Raw genomic sequence first — 17,805 nt, 5'->3', positions numbered from 1 at the left:
CACATTTTGTGCAATACTTGCATTTCAGGGGTAATGGGCAAAAACTGCAATTAAACAAGCAGTTTTGCCTGTCTACTTGCAATGACAAGCAGCTATTCAATAAATGTAACATTTCAAGGGAAAACTCTTCAGGTTTGTTTATTGGAGCTTTGTTATGGTATAGAGCATGGTTATTTTATACAATAGTTTTGAAAGAAATCACGTTAGAAAATTCCTTCTTTGACAATTAACCTTCAAAGTAGTAGTTGTAAGTTTATAACAGTGAACTTATGTCCAGGTGGATGTAGCATTTTTTATTGAAATTTTAGAAGTATTCACCAGGCAATAAACAGGAAAGGTTTGGTGAAATTTTGACTTCTTGTTTAATGTCCAGTGCTTTGTGAAGAAGGTAAAACCAGCTCCATTAGAATCAGGACCTAACTTAGAAAAAATCTCAGATTTTTTTACTATCTTGTCTCACTTGAGCAAGGGTCATACAGAGTAATTTTGTAACTAGGATATCATAATTTCATCGTATTTCTAATGGAAACGATGGTTTGGCATTCTGACTTTCAGCTTTGAATGCTTGCACCAACAATATATTATTTTCTTATTTTCCTGATAATGAGAGGAAGCACAAACACTAAGTGGAAAATAAGATGAGAGAAATATCAACGATATCAAGTATTTTTAATGAATACCATAATTAGGTTAAGAGATTTAGAGGAAGTTAATTTATTCTCCTTTCAAGTGTTCTTTGTACTTTATAGGGTTTGAGGAACTTGATTAAATATGCATCACTTTTTCTGAACCTGAACTGAAATCAAAATAAGCCTTTATCAGTGTAATTACACCAGGCTCATACTTACGAGTTTTGAGGTGAACACTGAATCCTGTTATGTTGTTTAAAACATGCATAAAATAGCATATAATCTGTGTGGAAGACTAATCCTTCATTAATTATATTTGTTTCTGTTAGTAGCTGCTTATTTTCAATCATTAAGAAAAGTACAAGGCAACAATCTGTGGAAACTTGACGTGATTATTTGTCTCATGAGCTGTAATTTCTTTTTAGTTTCTGTAATCATTAGGCACTGGTAAGCTTAAAAAAATGCTACCTTTCAATCTTTCTAGTCTTCTTTTTAAAATACTTTATTATTCTAGATAACTATAACGTACTGTTTAGATACTCCATTCCTCCTGCTTAGTAGAGTAGTACCTGCCTGTGTCTGACAAACTCAAAGCTTCCAGTTACAGTAGTAGATGCACGAACATTACTTGAGAACTGGCTTCGCAGCTGTATTGTCTGAAACAGTGGGTTTCTGTTTTCAGAAATACCCATTAACTTTTTGGTATGTTTCTTTTGACCCAAGTTTTTCAAGATATCGATGGCCTGGTTGCAGTAGGAGCTGAAGACTTTTGTTTCTAATTAGAAGGATGAAGGGCATTTGAAGGAAGGGCTAGGACTGTTCAGAACCAATATCCAAAATTTAGGGTACCCAAAATGCAAGGTTTGCTGGTCATTCTCCTTTGATATGAAAGTTGCATACACATATGATAATTCAGGGTGAGCTCAGCTAGTGAGATCTCCATTTCTGTAGTCCATGTCCTTTTCTATTTCAGAGAGTCATCATTCTCTTCTTGTAAGCTTTATAAATAGTCGTCTTGTTTTCTTTAGATATACCATGTTAATGCCCTTTATTTCTGTCTTTTTATTACAATCTTAATTAAAAAGCCACAAAAAGCATAATAATACAGAAAAAATTAAATTTGGCCTGTAAGCAGAACATTAATGAAGTGGCTTATATCTGTATTCACTCTGGGAATGTGTCTTAAGTTTTCTTAGGTTATTTTATTTTATTTTATTTTAAGCTTGAAACCATCTCCTAGTGCATGCACCTGCTTGTGTAACGAGATTACTTTAATACTGCTGTTGTTTTTACTGTGTCCACAGTTCTGCAGTATTGGTGTAAACTAAACGAAGAGGGTTGGTTTTGTGGGTTTTGTTTAGTTTTTTGTTTTTAAGGGTGCTGTTTCCACAGTTCTGCAGTATTGGTGTAAAGTAAATGAAGAGGGTTGGTTTTGTGGGTTTTGTTTAGTTTTTTGTTTTTAAGGGTGCTTTCAGTCCTGTTGTTTATCTTTTTTTTCTGTGAAAAATATACTTTTCCTTTTTTCTTTTTTTTTTTCTTTTTTTTCTTCTCTGAAACTGAAATTTTTGATGTGGATTTTAGAGGGGTTTTTTTGTAAAAACAGATTTTATCTTTTGAACAGACAGTATCTCTCTTTGGGAATCTGAAATCCTGTATATTTATGTACCATAAATTATAAAAATTATAATTTTATTGTTACCAGTTATTCTGAAGATGGTTAGAAAAATATCAAGATTAAAACTTCATTTTTCTGAAATTTATTTGGATGCCGTGTGGTGGTATTGCTATTAACAATCACATTTCTATCATAGTCATATGTAACTATGTTTTGACAAAAAGACTGCTGTTACGATATTTCTACTCCTACTTCAAACTTGGGAGTGCAGTATAGCAATATAAAATGCATAAGGTAAACCAAGGTTTTGTCATGCAACAAATTATCTTGCATCTGTTCTGAATGGAGTCACACGTTGATTTTAAACCTAGTGCTGTTCACCAAAGGGCTGGTCACCTATTAAGATAAAGCCATTTATCTATTAAGATAGCAATAAAAATAGAAAAGGTGAAAGATCTGGATGCAGGAAGACATTAAAGGTTATAATAATTCAGGTCTCTGTGGCATAGAGTATATTAATTTTTTAGACAGTAGATTTATCATACTGAAGTAATAAACAACAAAATTCTAAACACTCATAATTTTTGACCGAAAAAAAATATTGCAGTTATTTTTACAAATTACAATCAGCTATACAGCATATTTTGGCTTTAGACAGAACAGTCAGGGTAGTCTGGGAAGGTATTTATTTTTATTAAGAGATCATTTAGGAAGAGGCTGCCATTTTTAGTAGCAGAAGAGCTTTGATATGCTGATGAGCTGTAGAGAAAATACATTTTATCTCTAGGTTTAGTAAATGACCTTTGGAACTTTTTGCCCTTCTTTCTTTTTCTTCAGTGCAGCATTGACAAAGTCTAAGATAGGCAAAATGTTGTTTTTCTAGTTCAGTCCATGCAGCGTTGCCACTGCTGTGGTTTCCACGAGGAGCCACAGTGTAAAATCCTTCCCTCTTCCAGCACCAAGTCATGTCTCAGGTTTGTTTTGCTGAAAATCTTAGCAGAAAATGTCACTTTCATTGCATTAGGAGTGAAGCTTTAATTAAGACCAAAATGGGGTTTTTTCCCAATATTTACTGGCTTTTGACCTGCAGAAAAGCACTGTAACTGGAACATCTGGTGGGCAGCGTGATTCACCTTCTTCTCTTCCTACACATGCGTAGAGGATGGCATTTGATGGGTGGCTTAGTCCTCCCCTTTCCCACATGCAGTTCTTGGCCATGTGCTCCCTCCTTTTTAATTTTGTTGATTCTGGTAAACATCAGCCTGATGGATCCAACTGAAAACGAATCTCGGAGGGAGGGGGGGAATAAATATGCTGAATCAGCAGATATGGGACTCTTTCAAATCAGGTTAGTCAAGTTGCTGTAAACCAATAGTGATTCTGCAACATGATATTTTAGAAGGAGAGATGGTTGACTTTTATATGTAACCTTTAATCTGTTTAGTCAACATCGATGAGATCTTTAAGGCAATGACATTACATGCAGATACTTTGCTGACCTAATCTGTGTTAGAAGTGCTAAATTCTAACTATTCTTTTTTCTTTCAGGTTTCACTTAAGCATTTTAGTATTTCTTTCCTGCTTTTTCCTTGTTGCTCTTCATATTACTTTGACGTAAAAATAAAGGTACTAGTTAAGCAGTGAAAGTGGAAAATTGCTATAATTATTGAGCAGTTCATGTAAATCCTAGAGGTTGATAGAATTAGGTACAATATTAAGGACCAGTTTTACGGTACTTTTATGTCTTCCCTTAACAGTGGAAATGGTGAATCATGTACGTCGGTGAAAGATCCACTTGGAATCCTGGAAGGCATCGTTTCTGCAGTGCATGCAAGTGTTGAGAAAGGGTAAGAACTTACTGTATAGAATCTTTGGTTAAGACTTTGAAAGAGACTTCTCATGAAAGCATTGAAGGTACGATACTGAATATGGATGATTTTTTTCATGAATATATATAATGGGTTTGCACTTAATTTTCTAGGACTTTATTCTGGAACAGGCTATCATTTATCAGGTTCAAAATCTGAGCCCTGACAGAAGCCTCTACTTGATCATTTGGAAGAAAGCAAGCCACTGAACCTAAAATTTAGATAACTGTGTGTTATGGTGATTTGAGAAAATATTTTTTTTCTGCTGTGACTGCTGCAGATTGTATAACTACCAGGAGTACTTCACTGCTTTTGTTTCAGTTTAGTAGATAAATTGCAAATAATAATGGCTCACTCTCAGATATCTGAATTTAGATATCTAAATTTGTTAACATTTGTAGGGTATACTGCAGAAACAATTTCACAAATGCTGTAGAATGCTTCGCCACATTTTTTTCTCCTCTTTTTGGGTTGTCCTTATTTCAGGTCACATAATTGTCTGAATGTCTTGCTGATATTTTTCCATTGCATTTCTAGTAAAGACAAGGAAGAATAAAAATGTGGGGTTTTTTCCAGATGTACAAATTAAAAACTCAAATATGATAAAAATAATAAAACCCTATACTCTTTGGTAGCCAATTAAATCAATTACGCTATTGTGTGGAGGCTTCTCCACTGACACTAAATTAGTTAAATATTGGATACTGAAGCAGACTGATGTCAAAATCTGCAGTAAATCTCCTTTGCGATAAAGTAGAAAGGGAGAGTTGGTACTATTTTATTCTGAGATGTGCTTTCTGGACTCTTATTTGTATACCTCATCAACATTTAACTGCTGAAATAATAAGCTGGAGTGAAAGTCATTGTGATTACAGGAGATTGCTTACATTCATTTAAATTCTTGTTCTTATTTATCTCCTTAAACCTGAGCTTTTCAATTTACAAAATATAAATCTATCCCTTAGGAAAACATATATAACCATCAGATGTGAGCTCTACAAAACTCTTGAAATACTCCAGGAGATCCTCTTAATTCCCAAACTTTTAATTTACAGTTTGAATGCTGCCTGTTCAGCAGAGGCATGTCTAATTTAGCTGAAGTTCTGAGCTAACAGCATCATTCAGACAATATAAAGCCTAAGTAAAATTGAAATCCTTGTAATATGAAAACCGAAGCTGTCAATGTTTATTATTTCAGAGCTGCAAGACAGGTTAAATTGGTGTTTTCTGTCTGATATTACTTTCCCATCTGTCTTGTTAAGACAAATAAGGGAACATTAGTTATAAATCACACTCCACCTGGAACCATTTTCTGGATATTTTTTTTTCTTTTTTAAGAAAAAAAATTAGCTTTAGTTTAAAATACTACTGAAAGATAGCAGAATAACATTTACTGATTTGTTACACGTTGGTTGATATCCTCTGAGGGACATTAATCTGTCTGAACTGCTACCTGGTTGGTGAGCTCATAGTAATCTGTGTACTCTAAATGCTTTCACACAGAATGTATTCAATATGATACACTTCTTGAATAAAACTTTTTCTACTTAGCCAAGTGAGGAACACTCCAAAACTCAAGATTTGTATTTATTTTTTTTTTATTAACATCTATCTCTCTCTCAGGATTATGAGCATTCTACAGTCATTATCATACTTGAACATACAATAATTAAGCTGTCTAGAAAGGGTGCAGAAAATAGAAAATGGCTATAGATACAAACAGGAGAAACTAATTTATGTGTGTGGAGTGTAAAGAAGGGACTTGTGAGGAAAGAAAGATAATATGAGGCAACGTGAATAAGCATCAGATATAAAAATGTTATACTTAAAATGCAAGCAGTCAGGCTGCTTTTCCGTAAAGTCAGATGGCGTAGAAGTACAGGTGTCAGTCAGGACCAGATAATGTAAAAAGGCCTGGGTTTTCAGCTGCTGAAATCCAGCACCATTCTGATAGAGTTGGCAGTCAAGGTTGTATGTGGGCGAATATGTAACTGTATAGATTGATTTCTGTGGTATTATGTCATTATTTGAAGTTCAAAAAAAGTTCTTACACCGCTTAGCTTTAGGCATCTGATTTACAAGGCTCATTTCTCTGCATCCTCACAGAGGTGAGGTCTTCCATTTCCAGTGTTATGTATTTATTACGTATTGAATGTCCTTATTAACAGCTCTGAAAATACATATAGTAGTTTGATTAGGATTACCAAAGACCATTTAATGCAGTATTGTTTAATTACAGGGAGAAAGTTGTTTCTTCAGATGACCTTCTGGAGTGGTTGAGACCTTTCTGTGGTGATGACTCTTTAGCAGTGAAGCCTCGCATCAGAGTACTGCAAATCCTGGAGCAAGCCTTCCATCTCAGTGATGAGGATAGCAAGCTACTTGTGTACTTCAGGACACAAGCTGTTCTCAGAGCTTCCTGGCCTGAAACAAAGGTATTAATATTGATTGCTATAAATGACAGCGTAAGGCTAGTTTATACAAGGAGGAAATGATGAGATGCTGAATTGCAGTATATGGTTGTGATGCATCTTGTTGGTATGGAAACTGATCCTGCTTTCCTTTTGAACCAGGTTTCTAATACATTCCTTGAAAAACAAAGTTAATGTAAAGTTAATGGATTCCTCAGCTTTTCTTTGGGATCAGGAGTACATAATACTGAAGTTGATTAAGTACTAATGACTTTCCTCCACGTTAAGCATTGGCTTTGTATATTCTTTTTTTTTCTGAGCATGTTTTTCTGTCAGTTCTACTTTCCCTCTTCATCCTCTACTTGGTGTGACGTTATAGTCAGAATTAGAATGAGAATTACTGGCTACTGTCGCTCTTTTTTTCTGAGATCTTATTTCATGAATGTATAGTAGGAACATTTAAGGACATTCTCAAATGCAAAGACTTAATTGGTAGCGAATGCATTCGGTCATAGTCTGCTGTTGTCTTTCAAGGGACAGCACCTAACAACTAAAAACAGTAGTAGCTTAAAACTAGTTCACACCTTTAACTGGTCAGGTGATAATTTTAAGCTTTTCAGTGTAAATCAGGAAAAAAAATAAGGTAAAATCATTGGTGAAATAAGTTACTCTTAGCTATTTATTTGTTTCCAACAGAGAGAGACTGAGTGCTTCTTGTTCAAGTTTTCAAGCCTAAAAGAGATTAATTTTCCTTCTGATTTAAAGAGTGACATTTTTAAAGCATATGCCAAAGTTGATCTGAGACTAATAAGGATCATCTAGCGAATGTTCTCAGCAGTGAAAACACTTGAGTTTGTCAAGTAGAATATTACAAAAAAATCCATATAAACAAAAAGGTTCTTGTTGGTTATTTGTTAATATTTTAACTGCTTTATTTCATGACTCATTTTTGGTGAAGTGCTTAATATCAATATACGTATTTTTAGGATTTTACATTTCTAAGTACTATGAAAATATACTAAAGACTTAACAGGAAGAAGTAGTCTTGTCTTTGAAGCCTGTGCCTCTTTGAAATCATATGAGTATCACTTGCTGCATGTAGAATTATACAGAAGCAGAGTTACTTTCTCTCCATTTTCAAAATGCCTCGCCTTCATGCCAAGACATTATGGAACTATAATAGAATATTTCTAACAGTTCCTCAAAATATCTATGCACAAAAACATTTTATATTCATATAAAACAAAAGCAATATCTCAGTTTTGATTTCACTGTGCTAAAATCATCCAAGGGGAATAATCATAATAAAAATCTTAAAATGCTTATCTCTTGCTTTCTTTAGAAATTACTTTTTCTCTTGCATTCACAGTAATACCAGCACTTAACTGCTCTTCAGGTGTCTGTCTGTGATTGGATTCTTCATCTTCAGTTCAGTCCTTTGTCAATATTTCTGTTGACTGTGACCGTTTTCTAATCCAAAAGCATTTCATGTCTAAAAGATTCAACTAGAGTATGTTTTAAGAAAAAAAGTTACAGATAGGTAATGGCTTTTATCCATTTCTGTAGAAGACAAAAAAAGAACCTGTATTTGACAGAAACCTTGTGAGAGTCATTATGCCTGTTTGAGAAATATATCAGATCACTTTTATTTTCTCCCATAGTCTGATAAGTCAAAATGTATATAACTTTACAACATGAAAGTCACATCCACTTGTGTTTTGCCTCGGGATGTTTTAGGAATTAATTGAATGCGTCGCACGTGCTGCTGTGTCACATGTAGCTCACTGCCCACCAGGACCCCCAAGGACCTCTCAGCCTGGCTGTCCCTGGTGTGACGTGGCTGTTAAACCTCCTGTGATTCTTGTTGGAGCCATCTTCCAGCCCCTTTAGGTCTCTTCATATAATATGTTAATAATTTCTGTTTCCTGAATTGGTGGGCTTTTAGAATACTCCTTGTTTCGAGCAGGACAGTGTACCTGTTTTTTGTGAGGGAAGAGGTTTGTACTTACTCCAAGCAGCGCTCCATCTGCTCGTAACACAGAGCTGCTGACTCTTATGTGCTCTGCTCTTTTGCTGACGAGTAAGAAAGTGGTGCAAAAAGCCATGTAGTGAAAAGCTGAAGTACTGTGCTAGATAAGCACCTTTCAGAGCTAATTGTGTAAAAAATGTGTATACTATACTGTAATACAAAATTATCTGTATATAGTGTTTATTATTTAGCTAAGGTAAGAAATAGTTTTTATGCTTGGCAATAGTGAAAGCTGTGTTTATATGCACTTATATAAAAATCGTTGTCTCATTCCAATTCCTGCCACCGAGTGCAATTATGAGTCCTGTTGGAACATATTTAAAAATTACTCTAATTTTTGTGTCAGTTCAAGCCAACGGCATCAATGAGAACCCTTTGTTTTCATTGAATATTTTGTGCAAGGAAACTAATGTGCACTTCAGACAGAAAAGTCATATTGGTTTGTCTATTAGGTACCAGTCATTGATAATCAGAGTTCTTCACATATGTCCTAGAAAAAAAATGAGTGATCCACTACTTAAACTATTTTTTTTCTTTGAGTCAGATGATGTCAAATGCTAGTCTACAAGTTGATATTAGAAAAAGCAAGTGATGATCTTATTTGATGGTTGTTTGCTTGCTTTTGAATTAACAAACAGGGAAAATAGCATAATAAAATAGCATATTGAAAACTCTTCTCTGAATTTTGCCTAGGTACGTTTCACAATCATCCGTGGTTAGTGAACCAAGAACGCTGCAGAATTTGGTAGTTACATGACTGCTGAAAAGTGAAGAGAGATTTGTATGTGAGCTTTTGGCAAAGCATTAATTAAGCAAGATGCTTGTGCAGGTTAATGCTTCAGGTACAAAGACCTTCAGAAGCAACCCTGTTCTACAGAAGGGGATGTTGAAGCACAGTTTAAAAGTTTTATCAGGTTGCTGGGTAATCCTGAGTGAAGCAGGGTCAAAAAGTACACACGAGGAATTACGTCTTTCAAACGTGCTCAGGCTGCTGTGTCTGCCTTGTCTGTAGATATCATTTTCTCTAACATCACTACACCTTTATTAATTTGGTCATCCTTTCTCATCCAGTGAAGTAGGAAAACCCTTGATAATATTAAAAAAAAAAAAAAGAAAAGAAGAAAAAAGAAGAAAAAGAGAGGGATGTGGGTGGATTAAATGCTATTTTTAGCTTGTAGGAGAAGGTGTTTAAAGGTTTGCTTGGGGTTTTGTGGGGTTTTTTGGTTTGTTTTTAAAATTAATTTTAAATTGTAAGTATTTCAAAAATGTAGTCATTCTCTTACTTCCAGATTGTTTTGTCGCTACTTTCTTGACGTTTCTTACATGCTTTTAAGGGATCCCTCTTTTTCCTTTACCATTCCTTCATACAAAAAGGGACAGCAGATTTTGTAAAGGATGAATGTGGATTTCTATTGAGTAAAGATAAGTTTAATGATATTGCAGTGTTCAATTACCAGAAAATGTGTGAAAGCTACCCTCAGTGTGTCTACTAATCCTCTTAGTCAGACTTTGCATACATCAAGGAGGGACTTAATATTTAATTATGCTTTAGGTGATGTAAGTAGTGGTCCCACAAATCAATGTGCTGCTGGGAAGCAGGCCAGCTCTTACAAAATTAAAAATATGCTTTATGGAAGCAGCTACCTATCAAACGGCCAGAAACACAGCAATTTCCAGTTCTCTAATGATTAGTTAACAGAATTAAAAATTCAGGGGTCCTCATTTTTCAAAGGCTTGAGAGTCTTTAATTCACATTCCAGTAGCGTCCTACGCTACTGGAGGGAGGAGGCATGCGTTGTTTTAATCCCCTTGATGAATTTTATCTGAGCTTTTCAGGTTCTGTAATTTTCTAGTTAACTGGTGCATGAAAAATATGGGTCAAAATACTGACTTTTTAAAATATATTAAAAAAATGTTGGGTGGGGCTGAGAAAAACATGGTTTTAGAATGTTCATATCGAATTTTAGCTTGATCCATCTGAGATGGGAAATCCATTTGTTTTCATATAATATATAAAAATATAGTCTGTAAGGACTCACAGCACTGTCTAACACACGTAAGGCATCAGCTGACAGGTTACATGTGGGTACATTGTCGTTCAGTTCAGTGACCAGTTACAAGGCATAAGTTACAGTAATAAGTGTTAGGGTTTTGCCCCATGGAGTTATAGCAGCGCTAACAAAGCTTCTCTAGGTAAACCAAGGGTTAGTTTAAGATAAGAAGTTAATAACTGGGAAGCTTATAGAAGACACACCTTGTCTTGAAGGGATTGTTTAATTATTATGCAAATGCAAAATGTAATTACTGTTTGCATGCCACTTAAATGCAAATAGCTTTGTCATTTAGAGAAGGTAATTTCATTTAGCCTTTCCCCTCATATTGTTATAATATGTTTTTTTCATGATCTTGTGGTATAGAGCTGCTGAGGGCTAGGCATTTTTTAAAATTCGAAGGGATACCTAATGTGAATTTAAGATTCTAACTTTAGGGATCTTTCTTCTTTTATCTGTTGGTTTTTTTTTTTTTTTTTCCTTGTCCTGGTTTCAGCTGGGATAGAGTTAATTTTTTTTCTAGTAGCTGCTGTGATTTGGCATGAGAATGACGCTGATAACGCATATGGTTTTAGTTGTTGCCAGATGATGTTAGTCAAGGACTTTTTCAGCTTCCCATATAAGAATGGCCAGTGGAATATTCTATACCATAGACATCATGCTCAGTATATAAATGAGGGTTGGCCAGTGGGGCAGGGATCTGTGATCACTGCCTGGGTCAGGCTGGGCAACCGATCATTGGGTGGCGCGAGTGACTTGCGTTGTATCACTTTATTTTGTTTGTTCTTTTACCATTATTATTACTGTTATTTTCTTTTTCTGTTACTGTTCTATTAAACTGTCCCTATCTCAACCCATGAGGTTTTTTTTCTCCTTTCTACCCCCTTTTCTCCGTCTTCTCCCTGTGCTTCTGGAGGGAGACTGGGGGTATTGAGCTAGTAGCTGTGCAGCCCTAGTTGCTGGCTGGGGTTAAACCATGACATTCCCTAAAGTTTAGCTTTAAAAATGTAAAAATCAATTTGCGTTTGTGTGATATACATCCCACACACATTTGCCCTTCCTTTATATAGGCTATTTATGTATACCATATGTAAGTTTTCTGTGACTTCATAATGTCTACATTAACATAATGACTTTCTGAGAACTTGAGTATGATTGTCAAGCCTTCATTGCTCTTTTTTTTTCTCTTCCCCCATTGTATGAAAAATGTGTATCTGTTTATGTGATATTTCTTCGTACCACTTCATGAAAAAGGTCTCCATGGGCTTCAAGCTGGAGGGGAGCAGATTTAGATTAGGACTGTGAGGGTGGTGGAGCACTGGAACAGGTTGCCCAGGGAGGTGGTTGAGGCCCCATCCCTGGAGATATTCAAGGTGAGGCTCGATGAGGCCCTGGGCAACCTGGTCTAGTTGGGGGTGTCCCTGCTGACTGTGGGGAGGTCAGACTAGATGACCTTTGGAGGTCCCTTCCGGCCTGGGCAATTCTATGATTCTATGAATAACTCAGTGTCCAGTGGTTTTCAACTTTTTCCCATTTCCTCTACTTGTGTCAGAGAGATTTAAACGAAAGGATTTGAAAAGCACAGAGAGATGTAAGAATTCTCGATTAATTTTGCTGAAGTCATTTGTCAGGTAACCATGACCTGTATTTAGCTTGATCTGGGAAAATACTAGTGAAGGAACTGTATCTCTTTATGTTTTTTTCATGATCTTGTGGTATAGAGCTGCTGAGGGCTAGGCATTTTTTAAAATTCGAAGGGATACCTAATGTGAATTTAAGATTCTAACTTTAGGGATTTTTTTTCTTTTATCTGTTGGTTTTTTTTTTTTTTTTTCCTTGTCCTGGTTTCAGCTGGGATAGAGTTAATTTTTTTTCTAGTAGCTGCTGTGATTTGGCATGAGAATGACGCTGATAACGCATATGGTTTTAGTTGTTGCCAGATGATGTTAGTCAAGGACTTTTTCAGCTTCCCATATAAGAATGGCCAGTGGAATATTCTATACCATAGACATCATGCTCAGTATATAAATGAGGGTTGGCCAGTGGGGCAGGGATCTGTGATCACTGCCTGGGTCAGGCTGGGCAACCGATCATTGGGTGGCGCGAGTGACTTGCGTTGTATCACTTTATTTTGTTTGTTCTTTTACCATTATTATTACTGTTATTTTCTTTTTCTGTTACTGTTCTATTAAACTGTCCCTATCTCAACCCATGAGGTTTTTTTTCTCCTTTCTACCCCCTTTTCTCCGTCTTCTCCCTGTGCTTCTGGAGGGAGACTGGGGGTATTGAGCTAGTAGCTGTGCAGCCCTAGTTGCTGGCTGGGGTTAAACCATGACATTCCCTAAAGTTTAGCTTTAAAAATGTAAAAATCAATTTGCGTTTGTGTGATATACATCCCACACACATTTGCCCTTCCTTTATATAGGCTATTTATGTATACCATATGTAAGTTTTCTGTGACTTCATAATGTCTACATTAACATAATGACTTTCTGAGAACTTGAGTATGATTGTCAAGCCTTCATTGCTCTTTTTTTTTCTCTTCCCCCATTGTATGAAAAATGTGTATCTGTTTATGTGATATTTCTTCGTACCACTTCATGAAAAAGGTCTCCATGGGCTTCAAGCTGGAGGGGAGCAGATTTAGATTAGGACTGTGAGGGTGGTGGAGCACTGGAACAGGTTGCCCAGGGAGGTGGTTGAGGCCCCATCCCTGGAGATATTCAAGGTGAGGCTCGATGAGGCCCTGGGCAACCTGGTCTAGTTGGGGGTGTCCCTGCTGACTGTGGGGAGGTCAGACTAGATGACCTTTGGAGGTCCCTTCCGGCCTGGGCAATTCTATGATTCTATGAATAACTCAGTGTCCAGTGGTTTTCAACTTTTTCCCATTTCCTCTACTTGTGTCAGAGAGATTTAAACGAAAGGATTTGAAAAGCACAGAGAGATGTAAGAATTCTCGATTAATTTTGCTGAAGTCATTTGTCAGGTAACCATGACCTGTATTTAGCTTGATCTGGGAAAATACTAGTGAAGGAACTGTATCTCTTTAATCCTCAGTCATCTTTTGTTTGTGAAAAGTGCTTAATTAGAAGAAAGATTTATGGTCCTATCAACTTCAAGTAAATTCGTTATGATGTTGTTTATAATTCTAGAGACATTGTTTCTCCACTGGTAATGCATAAAAATTAAGTTTAAGAAATTTAATTTAAGTTTTAATTAATATTTTAAAACACGAATTTCCGTTCCTTGAAGGTGCAATTTATCCATATGAGAACATGTGAAATGTATTTTTACTGGGAACATAAATTGTAGCGTGTATGATTAATTAAATACTTTAAGATGCAAATGAAATATTTTTCCATTAGCTACACAAATAAATCGGATAAGAGAAAGTGGAGAGGAAAGCAATAGAGCTTGAGTGAACATGATGGTTTTGAACGGGAGCCCTGGGTCCTAGGGTATTCTGTGGCTCACAGCAGTTGCTTCAGAGGAAGATAAGAGTGCTCTGGAGTGGATTCATGGGGGATAATTCACTTTCTGTAATAGGTCTTTTGTAATGAAGTTATAAGTGGAGAATGGTTTAAACATTGCATATTCTGCTTTTATCTCAGTTTCAGAAAAATTAAGAGTCATTAGTAAGGTACTCAGAGTTCTGTTATTCTATGGCAAAGAAATTGGTGGATGAACTGTGATTCATCCTTGGGTGTCTTGCTAAATTCTTGACTCTGTACACCATACAGCATCGAGTGCAAAACATGCTAAAAATTTGTAGAAGGATTTTTTTTTTTTTACCTCTTTATATGATTTGGTATGTGGTGATGTTCTATTTTATAGGATAGTAAAATCCAGAAAATCAAAATCCCTGCTCTGTTTTATGTACTTCACTACTCTTTTTTTCCTTCTTCTGTTGTTTACTCAGTGTGAGTAAACAATTCCAATCATGTTGCCTCATCCACAGTGTTTTCTACATCTACCTATTCTCCCCTCTATCTCAGAGCCCACTGTAACATGCAGTGTGACTTCCAAAGGAGGTAATTGGAGAAGTGAATGTGATGTTCTTGTGGAAATTAACAGTCCGTGCTTGTGCATCCCAACACCTTGATTGCTCTCTTGACTTCAGCTGTACATTAACCAGAGGTCTCTGAATTTAATTTAGTGAGGCCCAGGTTCCTGTTTTGACTTGATGAGGCTAATTTAGCATATTTTAAAATGTGATGGCTTTACCATTGTTACTTTTTATTTGCCATCATATGGTTACTTAGCTTAGACTGTTTTTTTTAATGTCAATTGAAGGTTTTTTTCTACAGTGTCCTTGACCAACAAAAGCTAGCTCATTTGTTTGCAGTATTATCTGTTCAGTGCTTGCAGTCCTCCAAAAACATCGTTTAATTTAGATAAGCAAAGAAGCAGTCATAAAATCATGAGAAATTCTACTTTTTACCTTCAGTATTTGATTATAAACTGTTTTTTCCTGTTGTGTGTTTTGATTTTGTTCCTGTTAGCAGATCAATTTCTTCAGTGCTTTCTAGTCAGGAATGTTATTAAAAGTCTTTTAAAAATATAAGTAAATTTTAAAACTGTTTTTCTTTAGGCATTATCTTGTTAATATCTAAATGAGCATTTTGTATTAATAACTGTGGTGTTCGGTTGATACTGTGTTGTGGATTTTTTTAAATGCTTTTTTATTCCATAAACCATCTTGCTAGCTGAATTTTTTTTATTAAGTGGTCTGTAAACTCTGTATCATCTGAGAAGCCCCCTCAGGTGTTATTAAAATAGTTCTTACTTCATAGTAATTTCTTATAGTTCATGTTGATTGAGAGAATGAGGGGTTTTTTTCCATACTGTTGCTGTTATTATGTAGGGACTCGCTCACTTTCACTACATCAAATGAAAAAGAAAACCACCAATTGCAGTGCTTATGTACTGCCATTTGATATGACAGTTGCATGATGTTGCATCTTCTGATTATTTTTATCACTGCAAGAGAGCTATTCATTTATTTCAGTTTTTACAGCTTGAATAACTTTGTGGTATCCATCTACTTGGTACTCTAAGTGCTGCTAAATCCTGCTCTAGGTCATAAGTATTAGTGGAATTTTGCTTTAAAAGTTGAAGTCTCTTTCTTTTCTGTTTTTTACTGAAAATAAAAGTACATAAATATTATTTAAAATGTGAGTCAACATCAACAACTTGCTCCTAAAAGAGAGTATCTTAGTTTATAGTGGGCTGTTCTTTCTAAAAACGTGTCTTTTACTTTTCGCCCGTCTGCAGGATGACATTTTGGAAAGATTAATTTTGACAAGTTTTCGTTTACATGAAAACAGGTTTTAAAATAATTTTTCTTCTATTAGCAAGAATTGCAGACTGATCAGGATGACAGTTATACATGTGGCTGAGTACTGGGAGCTTGTGCATGCACTGCTGCTTGGTGGTAGTGATGGTCAGAAAAGGTAGATTGAAAAGCCACTTGCATAAGGTATGGAGGGAAATGGCTGATGCTGATTTAACAGCTTAAAATTAATACTTAAGAATTAAAATCTTGTGATTTCTAGGCTGCGTCTTCCAACACTCTTTTCTGTTCTAAACGTAGAGTATCTATATTATATATAGATTATGAATTGTGAAACAGTGATTAGTAGCTGGCGCATACAAGTAAAATGACTTACATGTTTTTAAGTCCCTCATGTTGCACAGATGTTATTTAGCCATGATTTACATAGATCCAAATTTGTACCTATTAACTGACACCTAGTCAATATACATTTTAAATTACATATCTGTTAATACTGTGTCTCAGTTCGAGCTAGCTAGATATATAAATCTTTCAAATGCATAATTTTTTCTTTATTTGCCCTTACCCCTCTATCAATATCTATGTACAGTCTTCAGAGGTTTTCTCTGTGCCGAAATGTATTTGCAGATTAGGACGTAGTCTCCTGCAGAATACAAATGAATGGATTTTATTTTTTGCATGAGTTATGCATTTTTATGCATTAAGCAATGCATTTGTGTTTATTGAATCTATATGCATTTCTGAGTGAGCTGCATATCAAGCAGATAAGGAATTAAACAACGTATAAATCACTTCAGAAGAAAATAGTTCTTAGGTATTTCTGCAAGACAGGCAACTCCACACGTGGCTGAGCTTGTGTTTGATTCATCACCGGTAGGCTTCTGGTTGATTTGTTTTTAAACTTGAATCCCATAATTTGCTTATCCTGTTCTCTGGCTTCAGTTTGAGCAGGATTTGACCTGTGAGCTTATGTGCATCCCGTTAGTACCCATGTGTGGGTTTCAGGTGTGGTCAGCACTCAGATTCACATCTAAGACCAGCTTTGGGGGAAAATGCGAGAAAGCCTGATCTGAGAGTTCTCCCTCCTTTGGGGCAGAAAGCATGGGTTGTGAGCACCGAGTTTGCCATGCAAAACTCTTGACTTCAGTTTTAATTTTGTATTGATTGCTCTAAGGTGGCTGTTTTGATAGCAGATGCTTCCCTCCGGTCTGTCAGGCAGTGGCTATTTTTCCAAAGTCTAGGTCATAGCAGCTCATGTTCTCTTTGTGAGTTCAGGACTTGGAGTACACTCCACCAAGAACTGCCTCCTCGTTGGTCTCAAACGGAGGGGAGATGTGAGGTAGGCCTTTACGTCGCTGTCTCAGGTTATATTCCCCCTCGTAAGGAAATCAACAGTACTTTGAATGCGGTGGGTTTTTTCTGTCGATTTGTTATATTGTTTTGTTGGGTTTAAGTGGTTATTCCTTAATAAAACTGTTGCTTTTTATTAACTGGAATAACTCCATAAGCATATCTTCAGAAATGCTTCTTTCAAGCAAAGGAATTTAATCTGCAGCATTGGTCCAGGCTCCAAACTAAATGATGTTTTTCCTACAGTGTTTTTTTTGTAAAATAGAAATAAATTTCATCATTATATGGGGGCATTTGTGAGCCCAACATAACAGTTTTTAAAAAGGTACCATCTCTCAGCTGTGACTTACTACCACGTAATAGGTTTCCATTTACCAGGATCCAAAATGAATTGAAAGTGGGATTATCCACATACAAACTTGGGCAGATTGAGAAAGTACCATGAAAAAGTCTTATTTAAAACTGACAGGTTTCTCTGCCATGAGGGGAATATATTTGGAATATATTTCTGAGAAGGCAAAACTCATCTGTGCTAAAGGAAAGATGGACTTCTCAA

General features: G+C 35.9%; 1 protein-coding gene across 1 annotated transcript in view; it reads left to right on the top strand.

Annotated features, from left to right (window-relative positions):
* Nucleotides 1-17,805, top strand: part of NBAS (neuroblastoma amplified sequence) — a 180,092-nt gene that overhangs the window by 127,300 nt on the left and 34,987 nt on the right. The window contains exons 47-48 of the mRNA XM_014956881.1: nucleotides 4,002-4,091; nucleotides 6,352-6,547. Coding sequence (XP_014812367.1) covers nucleotides 4,002-4,091; nucleotides 6,352-6,547 — 286 coding nt within the window. The remainder of the gene's footprint in view (nucleotides 1-4,001; nucleotides 4,092-6,351; nucleotides 6,548-17,805) is intronic.

This window comes from Calidris pugnax, unplaced genomic scaffold (assembly GCF_001431845.1).
Source record: "Calidris pugnax isolate Ruff unplaced genomic scaffold, ASM143184v1 scaffold171, whole genome shotgun sequence".
Classification (NCBI taxonomy): domain Eukaryota; kingdom Metazoa; phylum Chordata; class Aves; order Charadriiformes; family Scolopacidae; genus Calidris; species Calidris pugnax.
The sequence above is the reverse complement of the archived record's forward strand: the minus strand, read 5'-3'. Positions and strand labels throughout refer to the sequence as shown.